At 50.3% G+C, this 27,738-nt stretch overlaps 1 protein-coding gene across 4 annotated transcripts in view; it reads left to right on the top strand.

Moving 5' to 3' along the window:
- Positions 1–27,738, top strand: part of ACACB (acetyl-CoA carboxylase beta) — a 122,625-nt gene that overhangs the window by 62,319 nt on the left and 32,568 nt on the right. For all 4 annotated transcript variants that reach the window (XM_045791488.2, XM_045791489.2, XM_087857265.1 and 1 more), the window contains 16 exons: positions 1,487–1,632; positions 2,822–2,972; positions 3,752–3,886; positions 6,438–6,584; positions 8,527–8,715; positions 10,363–10,463; positions 12,172–12,260; positions 12,338–12,462; positions 15,865–15,978; positions 16,122–16,235; positions 16,804–16,893; positions 19,810–19,928; positions 23,257–23,394; positions 24,230–24,329; positions 24,421–24,528; positions 27,552–27,608. In XM_045791488.2, coding sequence (XP_045647444.2) covers positions 1,487–1,632; positions 2,822–2,972; positions 3,752–3,886; positions 6,438–6,584; positions 8,527–8,715; positions 10,363–10,463; positions 12,172–12,260; positions 12,338–12,462; positions 15,865–15,978; positions 16,122–16,235; positions 16,804–16,893; positions 19,810–19,928; positions 23,257–23,394; positions 24,230–24,329; positions 24,421–24,528; positions 27,552–27,608 — 1,923 coding nt within the window. The remainder of the gene's footprint in view (positions 1–1,486; positions 1,633–2,821; positions 2,973–3,751; positions 3,887–6,437; positions 6,585–8,526; positions 8,716–10,362; positions 10,464–12,171; positions 12,261–12,337; positions 12,463–15,864; positions 15,979–16,121; positions 16,236–16,803; positions 16,894–19,809; positions 19,929–23,256; positions 23,395–24,229; positions 24,330–24,420; positions 24,529–27,551; positions 27,609–27,738) is intronic.

The raw sequence follows: 27,738 nt of genomic DNA, 5'->3' as shown, positions 1-27,738 counted from the left end.
GGGGCGTCTGAGGTCATTGCAGCAGAGAATATCAGAGTATCTGAGATGTGTGGGCCCAGGATCAGGCCCTGGGTCTGGTTCAGGCTGACCCCTGGGGGCAAAATGTCCCCAAGAAGCTAAGGCCTCCTTCTTGGGAGGGAAAGGATAACAGAGCTCGAGTCTGCCTTTGAGGCAGAATTTTTAAGTTCTGTTCCTTTATTTTTACGATGACTGAGCACATGGAACGCTTCCAGCTTTGGACATTTTCGGGGTTAGTGTGGCCAAGCAAGCACGTTCTCCGTGGGGGCATGCCATAAAACCACTCCGCTTTACCCCTCCATGCTTCCTGGCTATTTTGGGGGCCTGGTCCCCCAGCGTGATTTTAAATATGACACATGCTTACTGTATGAAATTTAAAAAAGCATAAAACATCAGAAGAACAAACCCATCCTGTGTTGACCCTGGGAGGCAATCCCCATTAAGGTTTTAGCAAATCTCTTCTAATTTTTTTTTTCCTTATGCACTGATTTTGCAAAGTTGAGATCACGGTGCAAATACTGTTTTACTGCTTTGATATCATCATGGCATAAAGTTTTCCCGTGTTATTAACAAGTTTCCTTAATGTCAGTTTGGTGTCTATAGGCAACAGTCCAGTGGAACTTTCCATAGGAACGGAAATGGTCTGTGTCCATGCTCTCCAGTAGGGCCACCTGGGGCTACTGAGTGCTGAGGAACTGAATTTTATATATGATTTAAGTTAAATTAATTTACGGGTAAATAGCCAGCCTAGCTCCGGGCTGCCCTATTTGACAGTGTGGGTTTAGGGTATTCCATTGCAAGGTTGTGGGATAGCTAGTTTGTGTCTCAGTTTTCCTGTTACCATGAGTAATGTTGCAATAAACATTCCTCTATTTCTTGCTACCTTTGGTCTCAGCATATGTATCTTAGAGGTCTGAGGGCTCTTGAGGGTGTTTTGTCTTCTGAGAGAGCACACCCACAGTGAACCCAGGGCTAGTATGTCAGATCCAAGTACAGAGCTGAGGCCGGGCCTGGCCACCTGTGCCTCTCTCGAGTGTCCCAAATGTCTTGGGTGCCCCTGCGCAGAGCTGGGTCAGGGGACGGCAGAGTCCTGGTCACTGGTGGAGTCTCCAGGGCTGTTTCATCCACAGGAGACCCCCCCCACCTCCCCACCCACCTTCCCTGCTACTCAGGGTGGCCCTAGTTGGGGCTGATGCTTAGAGGCAGCAATGAGAAGGGCACGTGATTGGCAGGAGATGACGAGGCCGAACTATATCTGCAGCCGGTGGCCATTAGTCCCCCCCACCCCCGGGACAGATGCGGTGTACTGACTGCAGGCTCTCTGCAGCCCCGTCAGCTGCTCCCTGAGAGTGCACACCACTGTGGACACTAGCCCTTGCTCCTGGGAGGGGGTGCAGAGGGTGCTCTGGGGCACAGGGACAAGCAGGCCTCCTGAATTCAGGCAGGGACACTGAGCCTGTCCCCGCAGGTGGCCCGGCAATCTCTGACCATGTTCGTCCTCATCATGAACGACTGTCACATCGAGATCGACGCCCACCGGCTAAGCGACGGGGGGTTGCTGCTGTCCTATAATGGTAACAGCTATACCACCTACATGAAAGAAGAGTTTGACAGGTACGTGGCGGGGGGAGGGGCGCAACACAGAGCCACGCTTTCCCACGGGGCTCAAAAATATAAAGCCAGCTATGTGCAGCCGAAGGGTCTTAGATAAAGTAGCTTCTCCAGTAAATTCTGGGGCCCATGGAGAGGTTAATCTCTTGGCTGGACATCCACAAAACTGGCAGATGTTTTGGGGAGTTTCCCAAGAGGCCCACTTCTAGTAATGTGGGAGGATCCAGAGCCGAATGGGTCGTGACTCCCAGCTCCAGGGCCTGCAAGGCGTGTGACAACGTATAGCTGGCCCTTGTCTGAGCTCAGGCTTGGAGGAGATACAGCCATCCAGCGAGGGCGGCAGCTGCTTATACTGGGCACAGGGCTAGGTGTTGGGATAAGACCACGGTCATGACTCGTGGAACCTGTTGGCACACATGACGTAGTTAACAAGCAGAAGGGGCAGGACTGGTCACTGTGTACCAGGACAAGCGAAATGCAGGTTGCCCCGGAAGCACTTAGCGCGGAGGCATCATGAGATTCCCCCAAAGACCCTCCTGTTCCGGCGCATCTGACCACGCTGAGCTCATACAATGAAGCGTAGACCAGCTGGGCTGAGCAGGCGGCACGGACTTCCTCCCCCACTCCAGCCCAGGAGAATCAGGCCAGAGTGTGGGGGTGGGGGTGGGCACAGGCTGCATGCCTGCAACAGCTCCACTTAGAGAATTGTCTCCCTTCCCTATCCTCCAAGTTTTGGAAGAAGGCAGACTGGCTTCATCCCAGCCAGAGCACTGTTTTATTACCTCTTTTTCAGCCATGTTCTGTCTGCCAAGAATATTCAAGATTATTTGAATAACCCCCGCTAGGGTATACTCTGCGCAGTTCAGTTATAAGGTGAAGGCTTAAAGTCCGTAAATATTAACTGGATAATATCAATTGCTTTCTCCATGCCTCTTAGAATTATATCAGTAAAAGGAACTGGTTTTCAGCCAGGAAAGGGTCACACGCTTTGCTCACCCCATTCATTCCCTGTATCTCCCTGGTAACCGTCAGATGCTAGCATTTGGGCAAGTGGAATCCCACAGAGCACACCCAGGGGGACACTCTGGGCTGCCTTCAGGAAGGGGGAAACACTGTGGACAGCCAGACCTGAGGATGCTGGGTGGATGGTCCCCCTCCATCTACCCGCCCGCCCTCTCCTTCTGTCTCCCAGTTACCGTATTACCATCGGCAACAAGACGTGTGTGTTTGAGAAAGAGAACGATCCCACGGTCCTGAGAGCCCCTTCGGCTGGGAAGCTGCTGCAGTACACGGTGGAGGACGGGGGCCACGTTGAGGCTGGGAGCAGCTACGCTGACATGGAGGTGAGCGCAGAGCCGGTCCTCGGGGTGGGGCCGCAGCCAGGCCTCCCCTCCATTCCACTTCCCGGGGGAGGTCCATCCCGCATTGCACCTGCACCCCTGCACCCGAGCTGGTGGGCCTCACCTCTCCCCTGGGCCACCATCTGCCCATTCCTCAGAGAACCAGTATGGGGGATTCAGCCCCAATTCACTGCAGTATTCAAAGGGAAAACCTCAGACAGCCAGCGAGAGAGGGAACACAAGCAGGGGAGTGGGAGAGGAAGAAGCAGGCTCATAGCGGAGGAGCCTGATGTGGGGCTCGATCCCACAATGCCGGGATCACGCCCTGAGCCAAAGGCAGATGCTTAACCGCTGTGCCACCCAGGCGCCCCTCTCACTGCCTTTAAAAAAGGAGCCAGTCACAAAATGCACCATGTTTTAGGAATGTGTGTGTTAAGCACCCCCACATAATATAATTTAACTGTATTTCTAAGAGAGAGGCTTTACTTTACAAATAAAGATCAGTTTCCATGTCTGTAAAATGGGTGCAGTACATGACCCGCCTCCCTAGCTGGCTTTGCAGATGGAGACAATTCATGAACAGCGCTGAGCCTGGCACACAGCAGGCTTCTGGCAAATGCTTGTTCCCTCCATGCTTTACACTTGAGCTCTGCCCAGGGAGTCATTCTGTTTAAATGACCGAGCACCAGCTGCTCCGGAGTACTAGTTCTGGGTGACTCTGGCTGTCACACGCACAAGCCAGTCCCCGTGGGCTCGTCTTATTTCTCCTTCCCGCAAAACAGGTGATGAAGATGATCATGACCTTGAGCGTGCAGGAAAGTGGCCGGGTGAAGTACATGAAGCGCCCGGGGGCCATGCTGGAGGCAGGCTGTGTGGTGGCCAGGCTGGAGCTCGATGACCCTTCCAAAGTGCACCCGGTATGTCGCACCCCAGCGCAGCCACCCCGGCTGGCTCAGGAGCGCTCACGGTTCTGCCTCTTCTGGGAACAGAGCTGGCTGACTGCTCCCGGCTCTTGTCCTGCCTCTGTGAGCCCCCAGCAACCAGTGTGATGGGTACAGAAGCACGCCCACTTTGCTCACACCCCTCACACCAGCAGCTCACTAGCCCACCCAGAGTAAAACTCCGATTGCGCACTTTCGTATTGAGTTATTGACACGTAAGTACAGAGAGTAGATAATATTGTTACAATGGATGAAGCGCTATTGATACATGATTACTCCCTGAACTCCATAGGTTATGCAGATCTCAGTACTCCCGTGTAAACTGTAAAGTATACAATGTGAAATTCAGCGTCTGAACCGTTTGGAAGGGTGCGTTTCAGTGGCGTTAAGGGCATTCACACTGTTGTACGACCAGCACTGTCATCCGTCCCTAGAACTTTCTCATCTTTCCAAACTGAAACTCTTACACCCATTAAACACTAACTCCCCGTTCCTCCCTCCCCCAGCCTCTGGCAGTCGCTCTTTCTCTAGGGATCTGACTTCCTCGAGGAACCTCGTATTAGTGGAATCGTACGATATTTGTCTTTTTGTGGCTGGCTTGTTTCACTTAGAATAACGTCCTCAGGGCCCATCCGTGTTGTAGCAGGTGTCCATGCTTCACTCCCTTTGAAGGCCGAGTAACAGTCCGTGGTTTGCGTAGCGTATATTTTGTTTACCCAGTCTTCCATCGATGGATCCTCGGGTTGCTTCTGTCTTTTGGCTGGTGTGAGTCATGCTGCAGTGAACACGACTGTATTTCTTTAGTTTTTACCCAAATCCAGGAACACATCTAGGTTAGTATATTATAGAGTTGCCTTGTCTCCTTAGGCTCCTGTTTTGACCCCCCTTTAAAAAATGACACACACACACACCTGACCTTACACTCCCCATCCTCCTGCCCTGCTATCCTTCTCTCCCTGGCACTGTCATTCATGATCAGAGAGACGACGTGTCTCACTGATTGTCCCGTGGGTGTAATTTTTGGCATCCCCGAGATTGGAAGCACCATGAGCCCAGTACATTTTGTCTTACTCGCCCCCTGCTAGATTCCCAAACAGGGCAGGCATGTAGGAGGTGCTCCACAGATATTTTTTGGTTGTATACACAGAGGTTCCGGTGCTGTGGGGGCAGGACCCCGTCCTTCGGACCAGCAGAGAGGGTACCAGAATATTTGTGATATGTATGGCCCTGAAGTCAGGCCCCAGTGGGACCTCTGATTTAGATTCTTATAACTGATCGTTAAGCTTTCCCATGAAACTGTGACTTCTGAAGTCAAGGACCACTCTCTTGTTCGTCACTGTATTCTTGGTGCCTGGCACAGTGCATGGGGCATACAGGGTACTCAGAAAAAAACAACAACCCAAAACAGGTCTTGCTGCTGAATGAATGAACGTTTACACCGTCCTAAGCAAGGCGTGCATATGGAGGGGTAGCTTGTCATTCATGCCTGAATTGTGTTTTTTTCCTTCTGTAATAATTAGTACATATGCTCAAGGGGGAATAAAAGGCTAGTAAGAGCATTTCAAAAAGAAACACGTTGCCTCTTTTTTCCAGAATATTCTATCAGTTTTCTTCTCATTTTTTTCATTATTCTCTGTAGTGGGTTCCCAAAACCAGAAATAGACTGAGCCTTTTCAGATCACCAGAAAGGTCTGTGTGCCTGCACGTGATTCAGCAACCATTTCCCATGCCAGGTTCATGAGACAGGGCCCGGCCACCAGTCCCTGGGCGTTCATGTGTGCCTATGAGATGAGCCCTTGTGCAGTAAGAGGGGCTGCCCGTGGCCCCTGCTGTGGGTGCCCAGCTGGAGAAGCCAGCACCAGGTTGTGGAGAAGGAGATCCTCCAGTTCATCTCGAAGGATGAGACAAGCCCACAGGGTTGGGACAGGGGAGAGGCCAGGAAGCTGAGGGTTCCAGGTCAGCAGAACAGCACATCCCAAAGCTCCTGGGTCCCAGGACTGCATGTAGTAGGTGTTCAGTGGACATTTTTACAATGAATGAATCAATAAATGGGCTCCTGGGGTCGGGGTTGCCCCTTGGGAGAGCTTTTCATTTTTTTGGTTCTCTAAGGCTAAAGGTTGAGGATTTACAAAAAGTTGGGACATTTGCATGAGAACTTCATAAATTTCCATCCTGCTGTTTATCTTCAGGATTCAATAAAGATGGAAAATAAATGGGAAGATAGGGAGATAATTTTGATTAGAAAGCAGAGCAAAACAAAAGAATGTAACTTCTTCCAAAATCACTGGGAGCTTCTAACAATGGACTACGGCATTTGCCGCGGGGGAGATTTGGGAAACCCACCTTGGGGTGGGATTTTAGCAATTTTGACTTTCCAGTATGTGTTCTTGTGGGGTTTTTTGTTCTTTTCCCCTCAGGCTTCATCCTCATTATATCGTGGACTGTCCTGGTCAGGCTGCGTTGCCCCTCTGTTTATCTCGTCTCAGGAGGCACGTGTCCTTGACCTCCGGTTCTTTTGTCTCATCAGGCCAAGCCATTCACAGGAGAGCTCCCTTCCCAGCAAACTCTGCCCATCGTGGGAGAGAAACTGCACCAGGTTTTCCACAATGTCCTGGAAAACCTGACCAACGTCATGAGTGGCTACTGTCTGCCGGAGCCTATTTTTAGCACAAAGGTAGGTCACGTGCAAAGGATAGGTGTGTATTCTACACCCGTGTGCAGGTCTGTGTGAGGAGCCAGGAGGGCTTATTCCATGAGCTCCGAGGTCTTTACTGGAGTCGGGTATGGAAGAGTGGCTAGTCCTCTGTTGTTTTTACAAAGGGCTTCTTCTCAGGAACGCCCTCGTCTGATTGTAAACATCAGCGTATGTTCTCTTTGATTATAAACTGTTGTAAAAGCTAGATTGGTTTTGTGTTCATCTCAGCCCAGAGAATGTTTAAGCAGGAAGTTAAACAAGAAGTCCGGGGGCGCCTGGGTGGCTCAGTCGTTAAGCGTCTTGCCTTTGGCTCAGGGCGTGATCCTGGCGTTATAGGATCGAACCCCGCATCAGGCTCCTCCGCTAGGAGCCTGCTTCTTCCTCTCCCACTCCCCCTGCTTGTGTTCCCTCTCTCGCTGGCTGTCTGTCAAATAAATAAATAAAATCTTTTTAAAAAATAAATAAATAAACAAGAAGTCCGCGTGGGTCACGTCTTAGAGAGTGAGGAGATCACTTTGTTCAGGGACACAGTCTGTTCGTTGTTCATCCCAGGGGCCCATTGCCTACTTATTCTGTAGAGAAGTCAGAAGTTTTCACATTTGCAGACCTCAGTGAAAGATCCATGGCGCTAAATTCAATATCAATAGCGATAAAATTATCTGTCACAACCTATCTCAGAGTAGCAAAACATGTTAGTGGTGGTGATGGTGGAGGAGGTGATACTGGTCGTGGTGGTGGTGGTAGTGTTGATGGTGATGCGGGTGGGGGTGATGATGTTGGTGATGGTAATGTTGATGGTGATGCTGGTGGTGGTGATGATGCTGGTGGTGATGGTGGTGATGATGGTAGTGATGCTGGTGCTGGGGGTGACAGTGGTGCTGGTGATGCTGGGGGTGATGGTGATGCTGGTGGGGGTGATGATGTTGGTGATGGTAACGTTGATGGTGGTGGTGGTGGTGGTAATGCTGGTGGTGATGGTGGTGATGGTGGTAGTGACGATGGTGGTGATGCTGGTGCTGGGGGTGACGGTGGTGATGGTGGTACAATGGCCAACCACTGTCCAGTACTCTGAGCACTTGAAATTTAGTAAGTCATTTCATCCTCCCAACAACCTATGATATTAGTTCCACTTTACAGCTAAGGAAACTGAGGCACAGAGAGACTAAGAAACTTGCCGTGTTTGCCCTGTGAAAAGGCAAAGATGGAATTTGAGCCCTGGCCATCTGGCTTCAGAGTCCATACCCTTAGCTCCTGATTGCTGTGCAGCCTGACTGTGATCACTAAACCTGCAACATTTATTTAGTCTTTGCACTTGCCGGGGCTCGCATTCTTTCATTTTTAAATGACACAACTCCTTTGGAGTCAGCACCATTATCCTTCTCATTCAGAGACCGTCAACATTTCAGCTGCTGGGGCACCCGGAGGTATTGTAGGGCAGCTGTGAAGAGTCCCTGGAGCTGAATGGCCTGGGTTGGCTTCTCACCAGCTGGGTGACTTTGGGCAACTTCATCAACCTCTCTGTTTCAGTTTCCTCAACTGTAAAATGGGAATAATGATTGTATCTACTTTGTAGGGTTGTTTCTGAGGATCAGATGAGAACATACAAATAAAGGTTTTAGAGCGTTGTCTGGCACTAAGCAAATGTCCACAAATGTTAGCACTTCACATGGCCTTGTGTTCTATTCTCACACCATGCTGGCTGTGTGGGTTCCTAGAGAGAGGGGGGTGCAGGGAAACTGGGCATTCCCCTTGTAGTCAGGGGGCCATTCCACTCAGAATGTCCCAGAAGCTTCTGGGTCTCGATGTTTGGCTCCTTGGGTACAGGATCTGAATGGGTTGAGTGTGTCGGGTGCCCGGTGGAGGGTGGCAGTGCCCATGCCCCCCACAGGGCCTCTGGCTAACGCTGTGGTCCCCGCTTCAGCTGAAGGAGTGGGTGCAAAAGCTCATGATGACCCTCCGGCACCCATCACTGCCGCTGCTGGAGCTGCAGGAAATCATGACCAGTGTGTCCGGCCGTATCCCCGCCCCCGTGGAGAAGTCGGTCCGCAGGGTGATGGCTCAGTACGCCAGCAACATCACCTCGGTGCTGTGCCAGTTCCCCAGCCAGCAGGTGCGTACCCCGCCTCCCCAGCTCCACTGGGGGGCCCGCAGGTGCCGCCTTGGGAACTCAACTTCCGGCCACCATGGCCTCTGGTCGAGCACCCAAGATGGCGCAGGCTGAGAGTTTCCTTTCGAGCCCTTCTCAGCAGAACCCCAGCATTTTCCCCAACGTTGTTGAGATGAACACAGTTACTGGGCCTTACTCCATAAAACTCGGATTCAGAATAGGAGTTAACAGTTGGTTCAAATACAAGCAGCGTTTCCCCCAACATTTCTGGCTGAAACAGAGGCGGTTGTGGGATTTTCTTGCTAGCCTGTAGCTTTGATTTTCTTCCTTTGGTGTTTGTAAGGTGATCATCTTGGGGCCCTAGGTATATAGAATATTTAAATAATGGAAAACATTCCAGGGTAGGATGAAATATCTCTAGTAATGCTATGTTTTCCTGATTTTGTGCTGCCTTTTTTTTTTTTTTTGTGGAGGAGGGGGTGTTGCTTTGTCAAGTGTTTTTTAAGGTAATTTGCATTTGGAGGAACCTCCTCTGTCAGTTTTTACCTTCTGCCCTTGGTCTGGTTAGAAGGGCTGCGTTCCATCGTCATGCCCCCACCCACATGTTTGTGAGTTGGGGAGCTACGGGTCAGCATAGATCAGGTCATTCCTGGAGGTCAACCACTCTAGAGGTTGGACTATTGTTCCAACACGAAAAGGAATCTAATACGGATTCATACTGCAACGTAGACGTCCCCTGAAAACGTGCGAAGTGAAGGAAGCCAGTCATAAGAGACCACGCGTTGCATGATTCCATGTACGCGAGATGTCCGGAAGAGGCAAATCCATGGAGACAGAAAGTGGATAAGTGGTCGCCAGGGGCTGGGGGAGGGGGCTCAAGAGTAGCTGTGAATGGTTATTGGGTTTCTTCCCAGGGTGATGAAAATGCTCTCAAATTAGATAGTGGTCAATGGTTGCACATGAATAAGCCGAAAACTAGTTAGCTGTATACTGTAAAGGGGGGGCACCTGGCTGGCTCAGTCAGTAGACCTTGTAGCTCTTGATCTTGGGGTCATGAGTTTGAGCCCCACACTGGGTATAGAGCCTGCTTAAAAAATGAATGAATGAATGAATGAATGAGGGGAATACTATGGTATGTAAATTATATCTCAACTGAAAAATAACCAGACAAAACTCTAACAAACCCCAGTTGAGAAAAGTATGTGTTTGGACCTTTCAGGAATTTGTTGTTGGTGCAGATTTTTCATTAAAGATATTTTTTGTTGCCAAAAACAGTATGCTAATAATGCTAAATCTAGTTATACAAACAAGACTCCCCCCTTCCCCCGCAGCCCGCTTCAGTTTCTCTGGGGTTGGACACTCCCTTCCCTTCCCCCAGACCATTCATATTTGTGGAGAGGACTAAGACACGTGTCTTTATGGGATCGTTGTCATTCTAAGCTCAAATTCCTCAAGCAACAGGTCAGGCGGGGTGAACAGCTCTTTCTGGGTGGCCAGAGAGGGCTTTGGAGCTGAAGTTTTCAAGTTTTGAATGAGCCTTGGGTGGGTCCTCCATGGGAGCCCACGGTGGGTCTTTCTGGTGACTCCCGCGTGGCGGTGAGCAGACTGTGTGGTTGTGAGTGGCCAGACCTGTCCTGTCTGCCCGTCCAGATAGCCACCATCCTGGACTGCCACGCGGCCACCCTGCAGCGGAGGGCCGAACGGGAGGTCTTCTTCATGAACACCCAGAGCATTGTGCAGCTGGTCCAGAGGTGAGTCCTCGGCCCTCCGTGGGGGGCGGTCGTCCCACTCACTGTCGGCGCATCACCCCAATGCAGCACTCTGGGGCTCTCTTCAGGGCAGGCTCCAACCAAGAGACAGTGCGTGGGGTCCAGAGACCCTGATTACCATCCCGGCATAGCTAGTCCTAACCCCAGAAACCCCAGGCAAGGCCCTTTTCTCCTGCGATCTCAGTTTGCCAGTCTGTAAAATGGGAATAAAAACCCTTTGTGCGCAATTAGTCCTGCTGCGTTGTGAGTGGATTAATGCTCGTAAAGTGCTGGTGCCCAGCGAGTCCTCAGGGTAGCTTTGCCTACAGGACAGCAGGGTGCGGTGGCTTTATAGGCCTTCAAGGACTCTACAGATTGTCCTTGTGGTTTTGAAGTCCTTGCAGAAGAGAGTGGATGAAGAATTTGTATTTTGAATGGCTCTTGAGCAGGTTGAACTGTTCTGATGACAGGAAGAACTGCCACGTCGTGGGAAAGCTCTACCCCACAGGAAAGCTTCACATATGAAGACAGACTTGAAACAGTTTTAAACTGGAGGAGATGAAGTGCGTTCACGTTTACCACGTGCTGGAAACAGAGGCACAGAGAAGCAGGACCCTAGGAGAATGCCCTTCTTTTCAGGGAGCACCTGGGCTCATGGGGACTCAGACTGCCCATCTAGGATTGAGCTGGGGAAGGGAGTCTTAGTGTGGATTCCCCCTGAAGAGAGAGTGTCACAGCCAAGGGCTAGGACGAGAGACCCTCCCCAGAAGGTCGCTAACCTTAAACCCACACTTTAGCTTCAGAGAAACACCTAGAAGAAAATGAACAATCCCCTAGCAGATTTTTCTGTGTTAAACATAAATATCCCAGCTCTGTTCTTTTTTTTTTTTAATAAAAGATTTATTTATTTGAAAGAGAGAGAGCATGCGCTTGCATGCGAGTGGGGGCAGGGGCAGATGGAGAGGGAGAGAGAGAATCTCAAGCAGAGTCCCCGCTGAGCATGGAGCCCGATGCAGGGCTCAGTCTCATGACCCTGAAACCAAGAGTCGGATGCTTAACCGACTGAGCCACCCAGACACCCTTCAGAGCTCCGTTCTATATATATATTCTTTTAGATCACATTTGAGTAAGTGTACATTTTAGGTTCTTTCTCCTGTTGTCAGTGACTCTGGGGTTAAACTGGTCTTAATGTCCTTAAAACTCAGTGTCCTGTCACTTAGGAAACTGTTTCCTATGTGCAGAAATGATTTAGAATGTTTTAGGGGACATCCAGTGTAAAATTTGTTTTTTAAAAGGGAAGTGACATTTTCATAGGGATCTATCGATAAATGTCTTCCAAGTTTCGTTTAATTATCTTTTGTTTAATTATCTTTCAAGCTATCTTTATACCTAGGGTGGTTAATTGATCATTTTTGGTATCAACCGTGTATGCAAGCTGACCCTTTTCAGCATCCCGTCTTCTCTCTCTGGGGATGGGCAGGTGCCATCCGAAGGCTCAGGCTTGGACTCTGGCTGGCTGGATGACCTTGGACGAGTCGCTGCTGTCTTTGGCCTACAGAGTTCGTGCAAATACGCCGACTCACACGTCCCTCCCAGCCTTGAGGAGTAGGGGGTCCAGCCTCCTTTCGGAAGTCCCGAAAGGCCCGGCTGTAGACTCGGGCGCCCCAGGAGGTGGAGCTGGCGGTTCAGACAGCCTCTCCTTGCCTCCCAGGTACCGCAGCGGGACCCGCGGCTACATGAAGGCAGTGGTGTTGGACCTCCTGCGGAGATACTTGCGGGTGGAGCATCATTTCCAGCAAGGCAAGAGTCCCCCCAGCCTTGGTGACAAGCCCACAGGGCGGGAGGGCCCGAGCCTCACCCCTTTTGTCTCCCTCTAGCTCACTACGACAAGTGCGTGATAAACCTCAGGGAGCGGCTGAAGCCAGACATGTCCCAGGTGCTGGACTGCATCTTCTCCCACGCGCAGGTGGCCAAGAAGAACCAGCTGGTGATCATGTTGATTGTAAGCAGGAAAGGACGCCCTATACTCACCGTGGGAGTAGCTCGGGCTCCACAGACATTCTGGAAAGGGCCAGAGTATAAATATTTGAGCTTTTGCTGGTCCTACCGTCTCAGTTCTGACCTTGTACAACATAAGCAAATGGACACGGCTGTGTCCAATGAAACTTTGTTGATAAAACCAGGCGGGGGGTGGGATGTGTCAGTCGCGGGGGGAGATCATGGCACAGACTCACGAAGCACCTACCATGCACTGAGCGCTCCTAACATGCTTTGCAAATGCTGATTTAGTTCTCACAGCAAGTCTCGAAGGTGCGCACCGTTCTCTCTTGCTTTGGCCGAGCACAGGGAGGGGAAGTAGTCGCTTGCCCAAAGGCACCCAACTTCTAAATGCAGAGCCGGGATTTGAACCCACAGGCTGGCCCCAGAATCATGAGTTCCTGGGGGATAATTAGATTTGAGTCTTGGCGTGGGATTTTTTATTTTCCCTTCTTGGAGAAGCATAGAATTTCTTCTTATTTCTTTTCCTACTCGATGATAATTAGCATCCTTTATAGCTAAAGATGTTTTTCCTTGATACGGTCCCTGATGGCTCATTTGGAGAACGTAGAATCACCAGATAGTACGAGGGACGTGGGCTTGGCTTATAGCGAAAAGGGGCTGGCAGATTTTTTTTTTTTTTTTTTGGTAAAGGTAGTAAATAGTTTTGAGAACCACACAGCCTGTGTTGCAACAACTCAGCTCTGCTGTCATAGCGTGAAAGAAGCCACAGACGATATGTGACTGAATGAGTGTGGCCGTGTGCCAATAAAACTTTATTTAAAAAAAAGGGCAGTGAGCCAAATTTGGGCCTGGGCCTGTAGGATAGCTAACACCCTAACAAGATGGATTTGTAAATACTGGTATTTTTGTAAAGAATCGTTTTGAAACCTAGGGCAGCGTGAGGATCTCTTAATCCTAGCGGTACATGAGAATCTCCTGGGGTAGCTGCAGGAGAGCGTTAAAAAAATACAGATGCCTAGGCCCCACCCTGGTCAGCTGAGTCAGGCTTTCTGGGGGATGTGGACGAGGCATTAGTACTTTTTGAAAGCTTCTCCCATGGGAAAGTAAAATGTAAGCTGTAAAAGTAAAATGTAAGTAATATTATATAATATTATCACTTTCATGTTCAATTTCTTGGGTGTTTTAATGGTTTTTTAGTTAGCTAGGAGAAGATCTTTTTTCTTCAAGGAGGTACAATCTTATTGGGAAGGACTGTGGTGTCTGTAGGTGATTTTCAAAGAAAGAAAATGTATGTGTGCACACGTGCGTGCGTGTGTGTGTGTGTGTGTGTGTGTGTGCTTACCAGAGAAAAAGCAGATGTGGTGATAATAGTAAAAGTTTAGCAGTTGGTGAATCTGGATCATCAGTATAGGGGTTTTCAATGTACATACCCTTAATTTTGTTTTAAGGATTTATTTATTTTAGAGAGTGTGTATGATGGAGGGGCAGAGGGAGAGAGAGAGAGAGAGAGAATCCTCAAGCAGACTTCTTGCTGGGTGCAGAGCCCTACGCAGGGCTCGATCCCAGGACCCTGAGATCATGGCCTGAGCCGAAATCAGTAGTCGGATGCTCAACCGACTGAGCCACCCAGGTGCCCCAGCTGATCCTTAATTCTTGTGTAGTTTTTGAAATTCTTCAAAATTAAATTTGGGGCGGGGGGAGGGCTTTCCAAGTTGATGGCAGGGTGCAGCCAGGTTTGGGAACTTATGCCCGAAGAGATGTCCACTCTTTGCGGGGAATGCCATTGCTAAAATAGTATAACCCTTGGCAAAGCATCTCCTTTGCATGGAGTTTTTTCAGCTGAGTGTTTGTAAAGCAAGGTATGCCTGTTATCTATTACCATCTACTTGCCATTCAAAGGCTGGGGGTGAGAGCTGTTGGACCTGCTGTCCATTACTCTGTGCACAGACTGACTCTCTTCTGGGCAGGAAGGTGCTAAATATTATGTACACCAGAGGACAGCTGGGGGAGTGGCCCCCCCGATCAGAGAACTAGGACACTTGCTTGGGGTTTCTCGGAGAAGGCGGCTGAAAATGTTGTACCAGGTGTGGTTGGGGGATGTGTGAGCGAGATCCTTTATGCTTTTGGCTCTCTTGGTTCCATTTGTTGAAAACGACGAGTTCTTTGCATTTGATGGTATCTGGTGCCTAGGAGACTCTCCGAAAAGACTTGTTAATTGAATATTTACTTTGAAATGAAATTGTTTGAGTCTTTCAGGGAACTTGGTTTCTAAAGCAAATCACAGTGGGGGAGGGAGAGAAAGTTTAGAATAATCTGTGTGATTTCTTCAGCACCAACAGGCTAGTGTTTTGTACAAGTGTGAAATACTAATACGTTAACAAGTGTTCTGATCATAAAAACAGAGCAAGCTGTTTCTAGTTAGGGAAGTGCAGAGGCAGGTGTCGAAGAAAGGACCCCTGGCCCCACCATCTGGTGACTTCTTGGAGAACAGTCTGGGCAGGGGCAAGGCTGGGGCCATGTTGCTGGAGGTTCATGTTCCCAGTAGTCATTGTTCTGTCTTCAGTGGGTATCGGGGAGCACCTGCTCTGAGCCATTCCCAAGCCCATCTTGCGTTTAGGGCATAAGGAGGAGACGCACAGACCAAGTGCACGCAGCCCTCTGGTCTCTGGCAGAAAGGTCCCTCGTTCCAAGGTGGGGGGAGGGGTGCTCATGGGAACCACTGTCCCTGCACGACTTCTGCAACTCCAGATCCTCCTTCCTGTAAGCAGCTACCCTTGACCTTCCAGAATGCTCCCCTTGGAGACTCCCAGTGGGTGGCTTACCACACCCTCACTAGAGCATCCCATGTGAACCTTATTCTTTGTAGCTGGCTCTATTTCCCCTCCTCCCTCTTCTCTGAAACTGTGAACCCCTTAAGTCAGGCAGCAATGTATAGAGGAAAGAAAAGCCTTGAGGACAGAATAGACCTGGGTTTGGATGTGGCTCGACTTTGCCCGTGCTTGGTGGCCTGGGGGCAAGGCATACTGCTTCTGAGCCTCAGTTTCCTTGTCTGTAAAATGGGAATCCTGTCATAACTCCTCAGAGGGGTGGGAGGGTTTGGGGAAATGAACGTAAAGGGTGGAGTTGCTTGCCTGATAATGGCTGGCTATTAATGTAGGTAGAGACTTAGCTGTATTGTTGATCTTGGCAGGTGTTTAGGGCATGTTAGCGGGTGGATGAGCGGGGGATACGTGGCGGACAGTGGCAGAGAGCGCAATCGTCAGGCTATGCCAGGGATGCCCAGAGAGGAGCTTTCTGGTTGTTGGGGTAGCTGCCCCCCACCACCCGCCAGCTAAGGGTGGGTGCTGGCTTGTTTCCTTGTGGCAGAAGAAAGCCATTTGGATTCTGTCTTTGTCCCCCAAAGGATGAGCTCTGTGGCCCAGACCCTTCCCTGTCGGAAGAGCTGACCTCCATCCTCAATGAGCTCACTCAGCTGAGCAAAAGCGAGCATTGCAAAGTGGCCCTCAGAGCCAGACAGGTAGGGTCGCGGGGTGCCGTCCCTCCCGGCATCCTGTCCCTCACGGTGCACAGCCCCTCTGCTGCCGTCTTGCGTCCAATCCCAGAGTCCGGCCCTGGGCTTCTCCCCTGTAAGGTTGGCTTACCCCCCACCCCCCACCGCAGGTCCTGATTGCCTCCCACCTCCCGTCCTACGAGCTGAGGCACAACCAGGTGGAGTCCATTTTCCTGTCTGCCATCGACATGTACGGCCACCAGTTCTGCCCAGAAAACCTCAAGGTGAGGCTGCCGCCTTCTGTCCACCTTCCACAGAGCACCGTGGCCCGGGTGGGGCCTCCGGGAGATGGGCGCCCCATGCCCTCAGTGCGCCGGCTCCTGGGTTCAGCGCATAGTTGCAAATACCAGCGCGTTAGCCCAGTGTGGCCAGGGCTGCCCCGTGGGGCCTCGGGGAGCCTCTGGGAGAGGTCCAGTCCCGCAGGAGGGACAGAGCATCAGGCCGCAAGGCTCCCCCGCGAGGTGCCGTTTTAAGAACTCAGGTGTGATGGAGCTTACTGGAAACCATGAACACTCACACAGCTGAGTCATGGCTTCATCTTTTGGGCTCCCCCATCCCCCAACTTTGGATCATTTGCAAGCCTCCAGATACCCCCTCTGCCTCTGGAATGGGGAACTTTAGGTGCCATCCTCCCAGAACTGTTTCCACTTTCAGATCAAGGGGCCTGGCAGGCCGGCAACGTTTTATTGATAGTGCCACCACGGGCTTCCCCTCCCTGCGCCACCCCTCCATTCATCTGACCCGTGGTTGAAACTTGGTCACATTTCCTTTCCTTTCCTTCCCATCCCATAGAAATTAATACTCTCAGAAACAACCATATTTGATGTCCTGCCCACTTTCTTCTACCACGCTAACAAAGTCGTCTGCATGGCATCCTTGGAGGTAAGTAGGAGGGAGCCCCCAGGAACAGCCTCCATCCCGAAAATGCCGGTTCTTGCACCTGCTGACCACTGGCCATGTGCCTGACTCTGGGCCCCACACCTCGAGTGTGGGATCCTCTCCTTCTCTTTACAAGGTAGGTACTGTGGCTACACCCATCTTCCAGAGAAGGGAAGTGAAGCTTAGAGAGGGGGAGTGACTTGCTCAAGGTCTTACAGCTGGGGAGTGGCAGGCCCAGGATTCACACTAGGTCTCAGTCCAGATCCCTTGCTGGTAATCCCTGTTACCTCACATGCCATCCTGGCCTCAGCTTGGCAAGGCACACCTAGATACTAGCCACCAAGAGCCCAGGCACCTCGTGCAAACCCTCTGACTCCCTGCATTACATACCTTTGGGAGACTCGTGCTGGGAACCTCGAGAGCTGGAAGGAACCTAGGTGACAATTTCAGGTGACCTCCCTGTGTGATGGGGCAGAGAAGGGGGTGACCAGCAGCAAAACCCTCTGATCTTGGAGTCTCGGTCCCTTGTGGCAGCCACTTCCTCTTCTGCCACCTTCGTAGACTCCGTGGGTCAGCCATCCTGGTGGTGGAAGGTTGACTAGGTCTCCATGGAGACTGTTTGGGGCTTGTGAGCATGTCACAGCCCCAGAGTCTCCTGGGCCTGCAGTCTTCCCTCCTCCCTGGTTTCAACTCAGAGACTCCTTTTCAGGTCTCCCTGTTTCCCGCAGTGAGACCCAGTAGCGCTTATTAGCCTTTCTCCCCCATCTTTCCAACGTTCAATTATATCGAGACCCACTGTGTGCCAGGCGCTGGGGATACAGCAGGGAACAGCCAGGCTCTGCCCTAATGGAGCTTCTGTCTGGTTGGGGAGAGACCCACACTAAGTAGTTCCTTCTTTACACATGCAGTAGGGTTGTAGTGGGAACATAGCCGTCTCGCTGAGAAGCAGACAGTGGGATTTAACCTTACCGGGAGGGTCAGCTCCGACTTGGATGAGAAAGTGAGACGAAAGCAAGCGTTCAAAGAGCGAGTCAGGATTGGTGGAGAGGAAGAAGCAAAGAGGTTCCAATCAGGGGGAGCAACCGGTGCAAGGTTACGAGCTGTGTGACCTCTGGCCAGTTGCCTTCCTTCTCTGGACATTTAGATTCTCATGCCGCAGCAGGGGCAGTAATACCCACCTCACGGGCTTATTTGGAGATAAATGAGTAAGCATCTGATGTGAGCACCATTGCTGCTCACTGTCCAAGCGCCTGTCCTATTTGGGGGGGATCCTGTGTTGGGTGGAAAGCAGCAACCCACCCTCTTTGCTTTTTGGAATGCTAAATCCCCCCCCCTTTTTTTTTTCTGTTGGAGAATTTTCCAGAGCTCTTTGAGCATCCCGTCCCTTCGATTGGCATAATCCAACCTTTTTTCCGTGACTCAAAATGAGCACTGTGAACGTTACAGTTTGACTTGCTCTCTTGAGATGTGTAGAGTTTCGTTCCTGGTCTCGATGGTGGGTGTCCCCGAGACCAGCCCCAGTCCGATGAGTCACTAGGAAGACTCACAGGGCTCAGCAGATGGTCGTGCTCATGGCTGTGATTTGTTACTGTGAAAAGACGCAAAGCACCATCAGCAGAGGGACAAAGCGTGTGGGGTGACATCCAAAGGAAGCCAGGGGCAAGCTTTCAGTGGTCCCGAAGGCACTTTTCATTCCTCAAAGAATGAGTTATGACAGCGTATTTTTTTTAAAAAAAGATCTTATTTATTTACTAGAGCAAGTGAGGGAGAGAGAGCAAGGGAGGGGAGGGGCAAAGGGAGAGGGACAAGCAGACTCCCCCCTGAGCAGGAACCCCAACGCGGAGCTCGATCCCAGGACCCTGAGATCATGACCTGAGCCAAAGGCAGACGCTTAACCCGCTGAGCCACCCAGGCGCCCCATGACAACATGTTTGAAATGAGGCTCAGAGACTCAGCACCCCAGGGGTTTTATTGGGGGCTGGTTCTAGAATGTAACAAAATTCTAAACTCCCAGAAAGAAAGCACACGTTCAACATAAAATCACTGTTTGTACAGCTTAGGTGCCATGAGCCATTCTTATCAGGGAATAGCAGGAACCCTCCCAAGTCCAAGTTCCGAGAGGCCGGCCAAGGGTCTTTTAAAGCAGTTAGGCCTGCTGCTGTGTTAACTCATGCTACACAATTCTTATATTCCTTATTCAGTTAAAAAACTCCCACTGTCTAACCTCTAGAATTGTGCTCCCCAATATGGCAGCCACTGGCCCCGTGTGGCTAGTGAGCACTTGAAATGCAGCTGGTCTGAGTCGAGCTGTGCTCTAAGTAAACAAGGCACACTGGATTCCAAAGACTTTGTATGGAGGAAGGATTTCAACTGTCTTCTTTTTTTTGTATCGATTACATGTCAAAATGACATTACATTTGGTATTGGGGTTGAAATTAAGTATATTATCGAACTTATGTTTACCTATTGTCTTTTTCTGAAGTGGCTACTAGAAAATTAAAATTGCATATGTGACTATGTTACATTTTTCTTGGGTGGCACCGCTATTCTAGAGCAGGAGTTGGCAGACAATAGCCCGTGGGCCACATGTGGCCCTCTGCTTGTTTTTGTAAATAAAGTTTTATTGGAACCCAGCCATGCCCATTCGTTTACATATTGTCCTTGGCTGCTTCCAGGCTGTGGCAACAGAATTGAATAGTTGGGATAGAGATGGGTATCCCGCAAAGCCTAAAACATCTACTATCTAGTCCTTGGCAAAGAAAAGTAACATTGTAAAATGTGAGCGAATTTGTTCTTTGCTAGTGCTTGGAGATCACTTAGAGATGATTTCTGGTACCCCTCCGGCCTGAGTTTCGTCAGGTTTGCAGGCACTCTGCTGTGCCCTCTGAGAGCACGTCTTCTGTGCTTCTGCCTCGTCAGGTTTACGTGCGGAGGGGCTATATCGCCTATGAGTTAAACAGCTTGCAGCACCGGCAGCTCCCGGACGGCACCTGCGTGGTGGAATTCCAGTTCATGCTGCCCTCCTCCCACCCAAACAGGTATGGAGTGGTGCGCACCCAGGGGCGGTGTGTGTTTCTTTTCTCCCGGACCCCCATAGTCCTGGCTCTGGAGGGACCCAGCGAGTGTGCCTAGGGAGACATCAGGGATACCACTTCTCCACTGTGGGATCTCCTTACATCTCCATTCTCTCATCTGTAAGATGAGATAATCCAGTGTCTACCTCATCCACCTGGACTGCCCAGTATAGCAGGCACTACCCGTCTGTGGGCTCCTTAAAATTCAAATGACTGAAATTCAATGAAAAATTCAGCTCCCGAAGTCATACCAGCTGCACTTAAAGCCACATGTGGTTTGTGGCTGCCATATTGGATATTGCTGTTCTAGAACATTCCATCACCATAGAAAGTTCTATTCGACAGTGCTTTCCTAAACCATGACGAAGGGTAAATGAGATATGGCGCACATGGCATTTAGGGCAGTGCCTGGCATGAACAAGGTTGTTGGTGAACATCAGGGACCCTGTGATGATTATCACTGTGTTGTTGCTGCCCGATGGCACGTTGTTGTTGGGCACCATGCCAAGCACTTCCCTACTCTGTTTCCTTCACTTCTCACCATCTGTGGGCCAAATGTGTTCTCATCTCCATTTGACACAGGAGGAGCCCTGGACCTTCCCTTGGCACGGGCGCGGCCGCTCACTCACGTGGGGTAGGGATTTGAGCCACGTGCCTCTCCCGTCAGAGTGCCCTCCCCAGCACCTGTGGGACCTCCGGATCCACCAGCTGGGGCAAGCATGTTGGCCCTTCTGGATCCCTATGATGTTCTCAGTTGGGGACACACTGGTGTGCCCATGCTGTTCTCTCACCTTCTTTTTTTTTTAATCCATCTTATTTTAGGACCTAAAGTACCACCCTGGTCAGGTTGAGCATGTCACCTTCAGCTAAAGCAAACACGTCTCCCTGGGATTTGGAGTATTCCTTTCCTTCCTCCTTGCTCCTCTGGGTCTGGTTCTCCTGGGGGTTCCCCACAGGCCTGGCTTGTGGCTACAACGGTCTCATCATGATTTTGGCGTTGAATTAATCAGATCTTGTATCTATGTAGCCAGCAAGATTCCTGATTTCTTGAAGCGGGGAATATCTGGATCTCTTGGGGTTTCAAAGCATGCGTTTCTTTCTGTAGCTTTTAAGAAGGGTATTGCTCTGTTTTGAAGAAAAGTGCTTCCCACAAGGCACCTCGTTTTGTATATGTCATTTATTTTTTTTAATGTTATTTATTTTTACTCTTCTTACTTAAAAAAAAGATCATGCTATTTTGTCCAGTGGAGAGAAAAGGAGACGAAGTGTTTGTGGCCTGGGAATCATTTTGGTGACTGTGGGAGGTGTGGTGCAAGGGCTTTTGAAACCGTCTGCCCATTAAGAGGCATTCTGTTCTTTCTTTGATTTCCTTGTCTTCACGGTTCAACCCAGTTAGCATAGGAAGGCGGTTCTCCTGAAGCCTGTGGGCCAGTCACACCTCGTTTCTTAGGGGGAAACTACACGCATACTTGGGTTCTTGGTTGTGACCCTCAGTCTGGGCACGGGGTCCTATTTTGACCCCCCACTGACACTGAGGACTCTGGAGGAAGTCCCTGACCGTCTCAGGTCCTTGCTGTGGCTGTTGGCCAGGGGCACCAGAAGCTTGCTCTGGGCCTGTGTCTTCAGAGCAGACTCTGCCTGCAGTTGCCCCCAAACGCCCCTCTTCAGGGCCTCCGGGAAGGGCCATGAGGAGTGAAGTCCCACCTCCCAGGAGGGCCTGGCTGTCGGACCAGACCCATTGTGAATTGGGTCAGGGGACCAGCACGGGGAGGTCAGCCCAGAGGCCAGCAGAGCTGCACGCAGGCTGCACCAGGACTTAGGGCCAGGCCAAGGTTCTGGGAGTCCGGCGGGAGGTAGGACCTGAAGAGTGTGGCCCTACCTGAGGGGCTGCTGTTCTAGCTCCAGGAGAACGGTCAGCCAGACCAAATCTTTCCTTCTCCCCACAAGAGAAGCAGGACATCTAGACTTAAAAAAAAAAAAAAGTGAAATTCTTCAACGTCACTGTGAATAGGTAATGTGTAAGAATATATTAAAAATGCTGCAGGGACCCATGCTGCCTGCCAGTTTGCTATCTGCATTTCACTGACCGGGAGCAGGGCGCCTGGATGACGAATTCAGGGGTACCCAACAGGAAGGCACAGAAGCCACCGCCCACCTGGGTCAGGGGTCTCTGAGAGCACCCCAGACTTGAGGATTGCCTAAGGAGATTTATAGGGTTCTGTATGTGTCATGCTCACAGCTGTGACTTGTCACAGTGAAAGGACATGAAGCGAAGGACAGTCAGCAAGAGATAAAGGGTCATGGGCGCGGGCTGGGGGGCGTCCAGAGGACACCTGTGCAAGCTTCCAAGAGTCCTCCCCAAGGGAGTCACAGAGGATGTCCTTCCTCCCCCAGCAGTGAGTTGGGATGACCTGTGTGCAGTGTTGTCTAGCAGCTGGTTAGAAACTCAGTGCCCGGGGTTTTCACAGCTGGCCTTGTAGGCACCCTCAGCCAAGCACGCACCCAAATCCCAGACTCCGGAAGGAAAAGACGCGCTTGGCATAAACCACACGGCACAAACGATTTGGGCACAGTGAACCTTTTACCATTTAGGGAGTGCTGGGAGCCCTCGCCAAGTTCCCAGACACCAGCCAAGGGCCAACCTTGTAAGCAAGTTCCCTTTTCAGGAGAGCAGCCCCAGGCCTGCTCTTTCGACCCATCTGATAAGCAGCCCCTCCTTCACTCGATTCCAGGGCCCGACTGTCACTGCTCCAGGCCCGTTTGTGTTTGCCGCTGGTGAGCAGCCAGTCCTGGGGGCAGGGACCAGCTAAACTCTAATGGGCTGCTGGCCGAGGGGCCAGTTTTGGTTTCTGACCCTGGCCCAGGAGCAGGTCTGATGGAGGCAGAGGCCTGGCATGTCTCTTTAGAACCAAGCCTGCCCCTTCACCAGCCGCCTGGAGCTGGGCTGTCCGGGAGAAACTGGCGCTAAGCGTGCTCCTTCTCTGTGGCCGAGTTCACGATCTCGGATTTCCCTGGGACCACGTTGAGGCTGGACTGGTCTGCATGCATGCACGCACTCATCTGTTCATCACTCGCTTGCGGAGCTCTTTGTCTATACCAGGTCCTGAGCAATCAGACAAGACTCCTCAGACCCAGGCCCCAGTCCCTTCCACCCCCAATCTGAAGTCCTGCTATGGGTGGGCTCTAATGCTAGTCTGGCTCACCGAAGCTTCCGGACAGGACCGGCCCTTCAGGCCAGATCTTCAAGCAGCTGTTTCATTCCCCTCTTGTGGTGCCCCCCCCCCCCCCGTAGGATGGCCGTGCCCATCAGCGTCACCAACCCCGACCTGCTGAGGCACAGCACCGAGCTCTTCATGGACAGCGGCTTCTCCCCACTGTGCCAGCGGATGGGAGCCATGGTCGCCTTCAGGAGATTCGAGGACTTCATAAGGTACCCAGAGTGGCCTAGTCTCTCAAACACCCCGAGCAGAGGAGGCCAAGCAGGCTTCCCCGGGCTCCTAGCTGTTCATTTGTGTAGCTTGCCTGACTGTGTGGCTTCCACACTATGACACTCTGAGCAAATTATTTCACCTCTCTGTGCCTTAGTTTTCCCATCTCTATGATGGGGATAAGAGAAGCATCTACTTTATGGGACCACCAGGAAAACTGAATGAGATAGTATGTATTACATATTGTATTTAAAGTGTAATTTAAAAAAGGGGAGGGGTGCCTGGCTGGCTTAGTCAGTAGAGCATGTGACTCTTGACCTCGGGGTCATGAGTTCAAGCCCCACATTGGGTGTGGAGCCTACTTAAAATAATAACAATAAAGTGTATGTAAGGTGTAAGTGACACGCTCAATAAATGTCAGTAGTTAGTCCTGTATTACTGCCCTTCCCCCCACCTGCTCCTCCATGCTCTGTGTTGTGCTTGGGTTATCTTGTTCAACTCCACAACAGCCTTAGTTGACTTGGTGAGCTGAGGGGTGAGGGTGTCCCGGCCTGTAACAGGGGGAGCTCACCTGATGCCCCAGAGTGCTGGGCTTTCTTTTATTCACAGTCTCAGATCACGTAGGTTCCTTCTTCTCTTTTGGGGAAGGACCCCACCGGTGGTGCCTTGGACCTGGTCAGGACCCCAGTGAGCTCTGCACAGAGTTGGACGAGCTCATAGAGTGCTGGGTGGGGAGGAGGGAGGACCCAAGTTTCTTGTCTGCCCAGAGCACAGTCTTGACCTTTGACGTCACAGGGCAGCAGCCCTCAGCCCTCCCTCTCCACCCCGCACCCCCAGGAACTTCGACGAGGTCATCTCCTGCTTTGCCAACGTGCCCCGGGAAGCCCCCCTCTTCGGCAAGGCCTGCACTTCCCTGTACTGTGAGGAAGACAGCAAGGTCAGTGTCCGAGCAGGGAGCATATGCTGAGGAGGGGGCAGGCTGGGGCCCCCGAGTCCTTCTACCACCGGCCTTTGTTTTGCTTTCCCAGAACCCCAGAGAAGAGCCGATCCACATCCTGAATGTGGCCCTCCAGTACGCGGACCACCTGGAAGATGAGGAGCTGGTACCAATTTTCCGGAAGTTCGTACAGTCCAAGGTGTGCTGGGTGTGCCTCTGGTTCTGAGTCGCTGAGGGAGGAAGGAGGGGCTTTTGTGGCAAGCACATGGCAAGCATGTGTCCCACGCGCCTGCGTCCTGCTGTGTGCTTCAGAGTCACAGACCTGGCTTCCCAGCCTAGCTCTGCTACTGCTCGCAGCCAGTGACCTTAGGCGGGAGTGGCTGAACTCGGGAGAGCCTTAGCTTCTTCCCCAGTAACATGGGGGCAGCATTTCTCTCTCTCTGGGTGTTGTAATGATGAAAAGACAAAGTATGGGGGTGCCTCGGTGGCTCAGTCGGTTAAGCATCCAGTTCTTGATTTTGGCTCAGGTCGTGGTCTCAGGGTTGTGGGATCAAGCTCTGCATTGGGCTCTGGGCTGGGTGTGGAGCCTGCTTAAGATTCTCTCTCTCCTCTCTTCCTGTCTCTCCCCACCCCCGCCACTCTATCTCTTAAAAAAGAAAGACAAAGTATACACAGTGACCCTTGGACAACATGGGTTGAACTAGGCAGGTGCACTCATACCCAGATTTTTTTCCGACAAATACAGTACGGTGCTGTCAGTGTATTTTCTCTTCCTTGCAATTTTCTTTTTTTTTTTTTAAAGATTTTATTTATTTATTCGATAGAGATAGAGACAGCCAGCGAGAGAGGGAACACAAGCAGGGGGAGTGGGAGAGGAAGAAGCAGGCTCATAGAGGAAGAGCCTGATGTGGGGCTCGATCCCATAACGCTGGGATCACGCCCTGAGCCGAAGGCAGATGCTTAACCGCTGTGCCACCCAGGCGCCCCTTCCTTGCAATTTTCTTAACATTTCTTTCTGCCGGCTTACTTTGTTGTAAGACTATAGTATATAAAACGTGTAACATGCAAAAAGTGTTGACTGTTTATGTTATCGGTAAGGTTTCTGGTCAGTGGTAGGATGCTTATAGTTAAGTTCTTGGGGAGTCAAAAGTTGACACATGGATTTTTAACTGTTCAGGGGGTTGGCCCCCCTCACCCCTACAGTGTTCAAGGGTCGACTGTACCCCGCTTAGCCTGTGCACTGAAGGATGAAATGAGACAGTATATATACCACTTCAAGGACACATTCATTAAATAGTTTGGGGGGAATGTTTTTGTTGAGATAACCCAGAAAACTCAAAATCTTTAAAGAGTCACTTACACTGACAGCCATCTATGCAAAGAACTTGTTCTTAGATAAAAACACGTGGCCATTGCCAGCACATATTCTCACCCAACAGGAGGGAGGGTGTCATGTATGCTCAAGGACCTCAGCTGCAAACAGATGTGGAGCACCTTGGCAAGCGTAGGTAGTGGAAATGGTGGGAAGGTGCTATGTAACCTTGGGCAGGTTACTTTACCTCTCTGATCCTTAGTTTCCCCATCTGTAAAATGGGATGCTGACATTTCTTTCTTTTTTTTTTAATATTAATTTACTTGAGAGCGTGTGCACAGGTGTGGGGTGGGGGAGAGGCAGAGGGAGAGGGAGAAGCAGATTCCCTGCTGAGCAGGGAGCCCGAGGACCCAAGGATTGTGGGACTTGATCCCAGGACCCTGGGATCAGGACCTGAGTGGAAGGCAGATGCTTAACCTAACCAACTGAGCCACCCAGGCACCCCGGGATGCTGAGATTTCTAACTCCTAAATTAATCAGATCTACCAGGCATGCTGTCTGGCCGTTAGTTCTCCTGAGTTGGTCTCAACTTCAGGAACACTTGGAAATTTTCAGTTGTTTGTCTATTTACCTGTACCTTTGCTGTATTCTTCTCCGCTGGGAGCCTGCTTCTGCCTCTCCCACTCCCCCTGCTTGGGTTCCCTCTTTCGTTGGCTGTCTCTCTCTCTGTCAAATAAATAAATAAAATATTAAAAAATATATTTAGTTTAGGGATTAACTAAAAACAATTTTGTACCTTTTTTGAATGTTTTCCTATTAAAGTTTAACATACAGAAAATGTGTACAAATCATAAAGGTACAACCTGATGAATTTTCATAGTGAATTCCCAAGTGTAACCAGCATTCAGATCAAAAAATGAATTTTCTGGGGCGCCTGGGTGGCTCAGTCGTTAAGTGTCTGCATTCAGCTCAGGGTGCGATCCGGGGTTCTGGAATCGAGGCCCGCATCAGGCTTCTCCGCTGGGAGTCTGCTTCTTCCTCTCCCATTCCCCCTGCTTATGTTCCCTCTCTTGCTGGCTGTCTCTCTCTGTCAAATAAATAAATAAGATCTTTAAAAAAAAAAAGAATTTTCTCCTCTCTTCTTTGCCAGAGAGAACTGACCACTAGCCTGAGTTTTAACAACACAGATTACTCTCACCTATTTGTGAATTTTGGATAAGTGCAATCATATAGTGTGCACTTTTTTGTACTTTTTTATTTGTCTTTTTTTTTTAAAGATTTCATTTTTAAGTAACCTCTACACCCAGTGTGGGATTTGAACTCACAACCCCAAGATCAAGAATTGCATGCTTCCCTGACTGAGCCAGCCAGGCCATCCCAGTTTGTCTTTTTTAAATATAATGGATGACCCCTCCCTTAATTTTATTAAAGATTTCACAAAATGTCAAAAAATGTATATATGTGTGTATGTATATACATACATATTGCAGCATAACAGCTTTATTAAATATAATTCACATGTCACACTATTTCTCCATTGAAAATATACAATTCAATGCTTTTTGGTATATTCGTGCAGTTGTGTAATCATCATTATGATAAGTATATTTTAGAACTTTTTCACCAGCACCACCTCCAAAAAAGAAAACCTATTAGCTGTCATTCCCCATTTTCCCTCAACCCAGTACCCTCCCTGCCACCCTAGGCAACCATGAATCTACTTTCTCTATGGATCTGCCCATTCCAGATGTTTCATGTAAACGGAATCGTGTGATTTGAGGTCTTTTGTGACTGGTGTCTTTGAGCCAGCCTCGTGTTTTCAAGATTCATCCATGTGGAAACTTGTATCAGTACTTCATTTTTTTTTGTGGCTAGATACTATTCCATTGTACGTTTGGTTTTTAATGCAGAAAAACATCCTTGTGGATTACGGACTCCGAAGAATCACATTCCTGATTGCCCAAGAGGTCAGTGCGATTCTCAGTGCCTCCATGTGCGTCTTAACATTCCTCAAGACTCAGTGCCATTGATTTGGCATTTACACTGTAGATGGGTGGAAGAGAGCAATCGCTAAAAAAAGAGGTTTTCCAAGTGATT

This window comes from Ursus americanus, chromosome 30 (genome assembly GCF_024610735.1).
Source record: "Ursus americanus isolate L20-20 chromosome 30, mUrsAme1.1.p, whole genome shotgun sequence".
NCBI lineage: Eukaryota > Metazoa > Chordata > Mammalia > Carnivora > Ursidae > Ursus > Ursus americanus.
The sequence above is the reverse complement of the archived record's forward strand: the minus strand, read 5'-3'. Positions and strand labels throughout refer to the sequence as shown.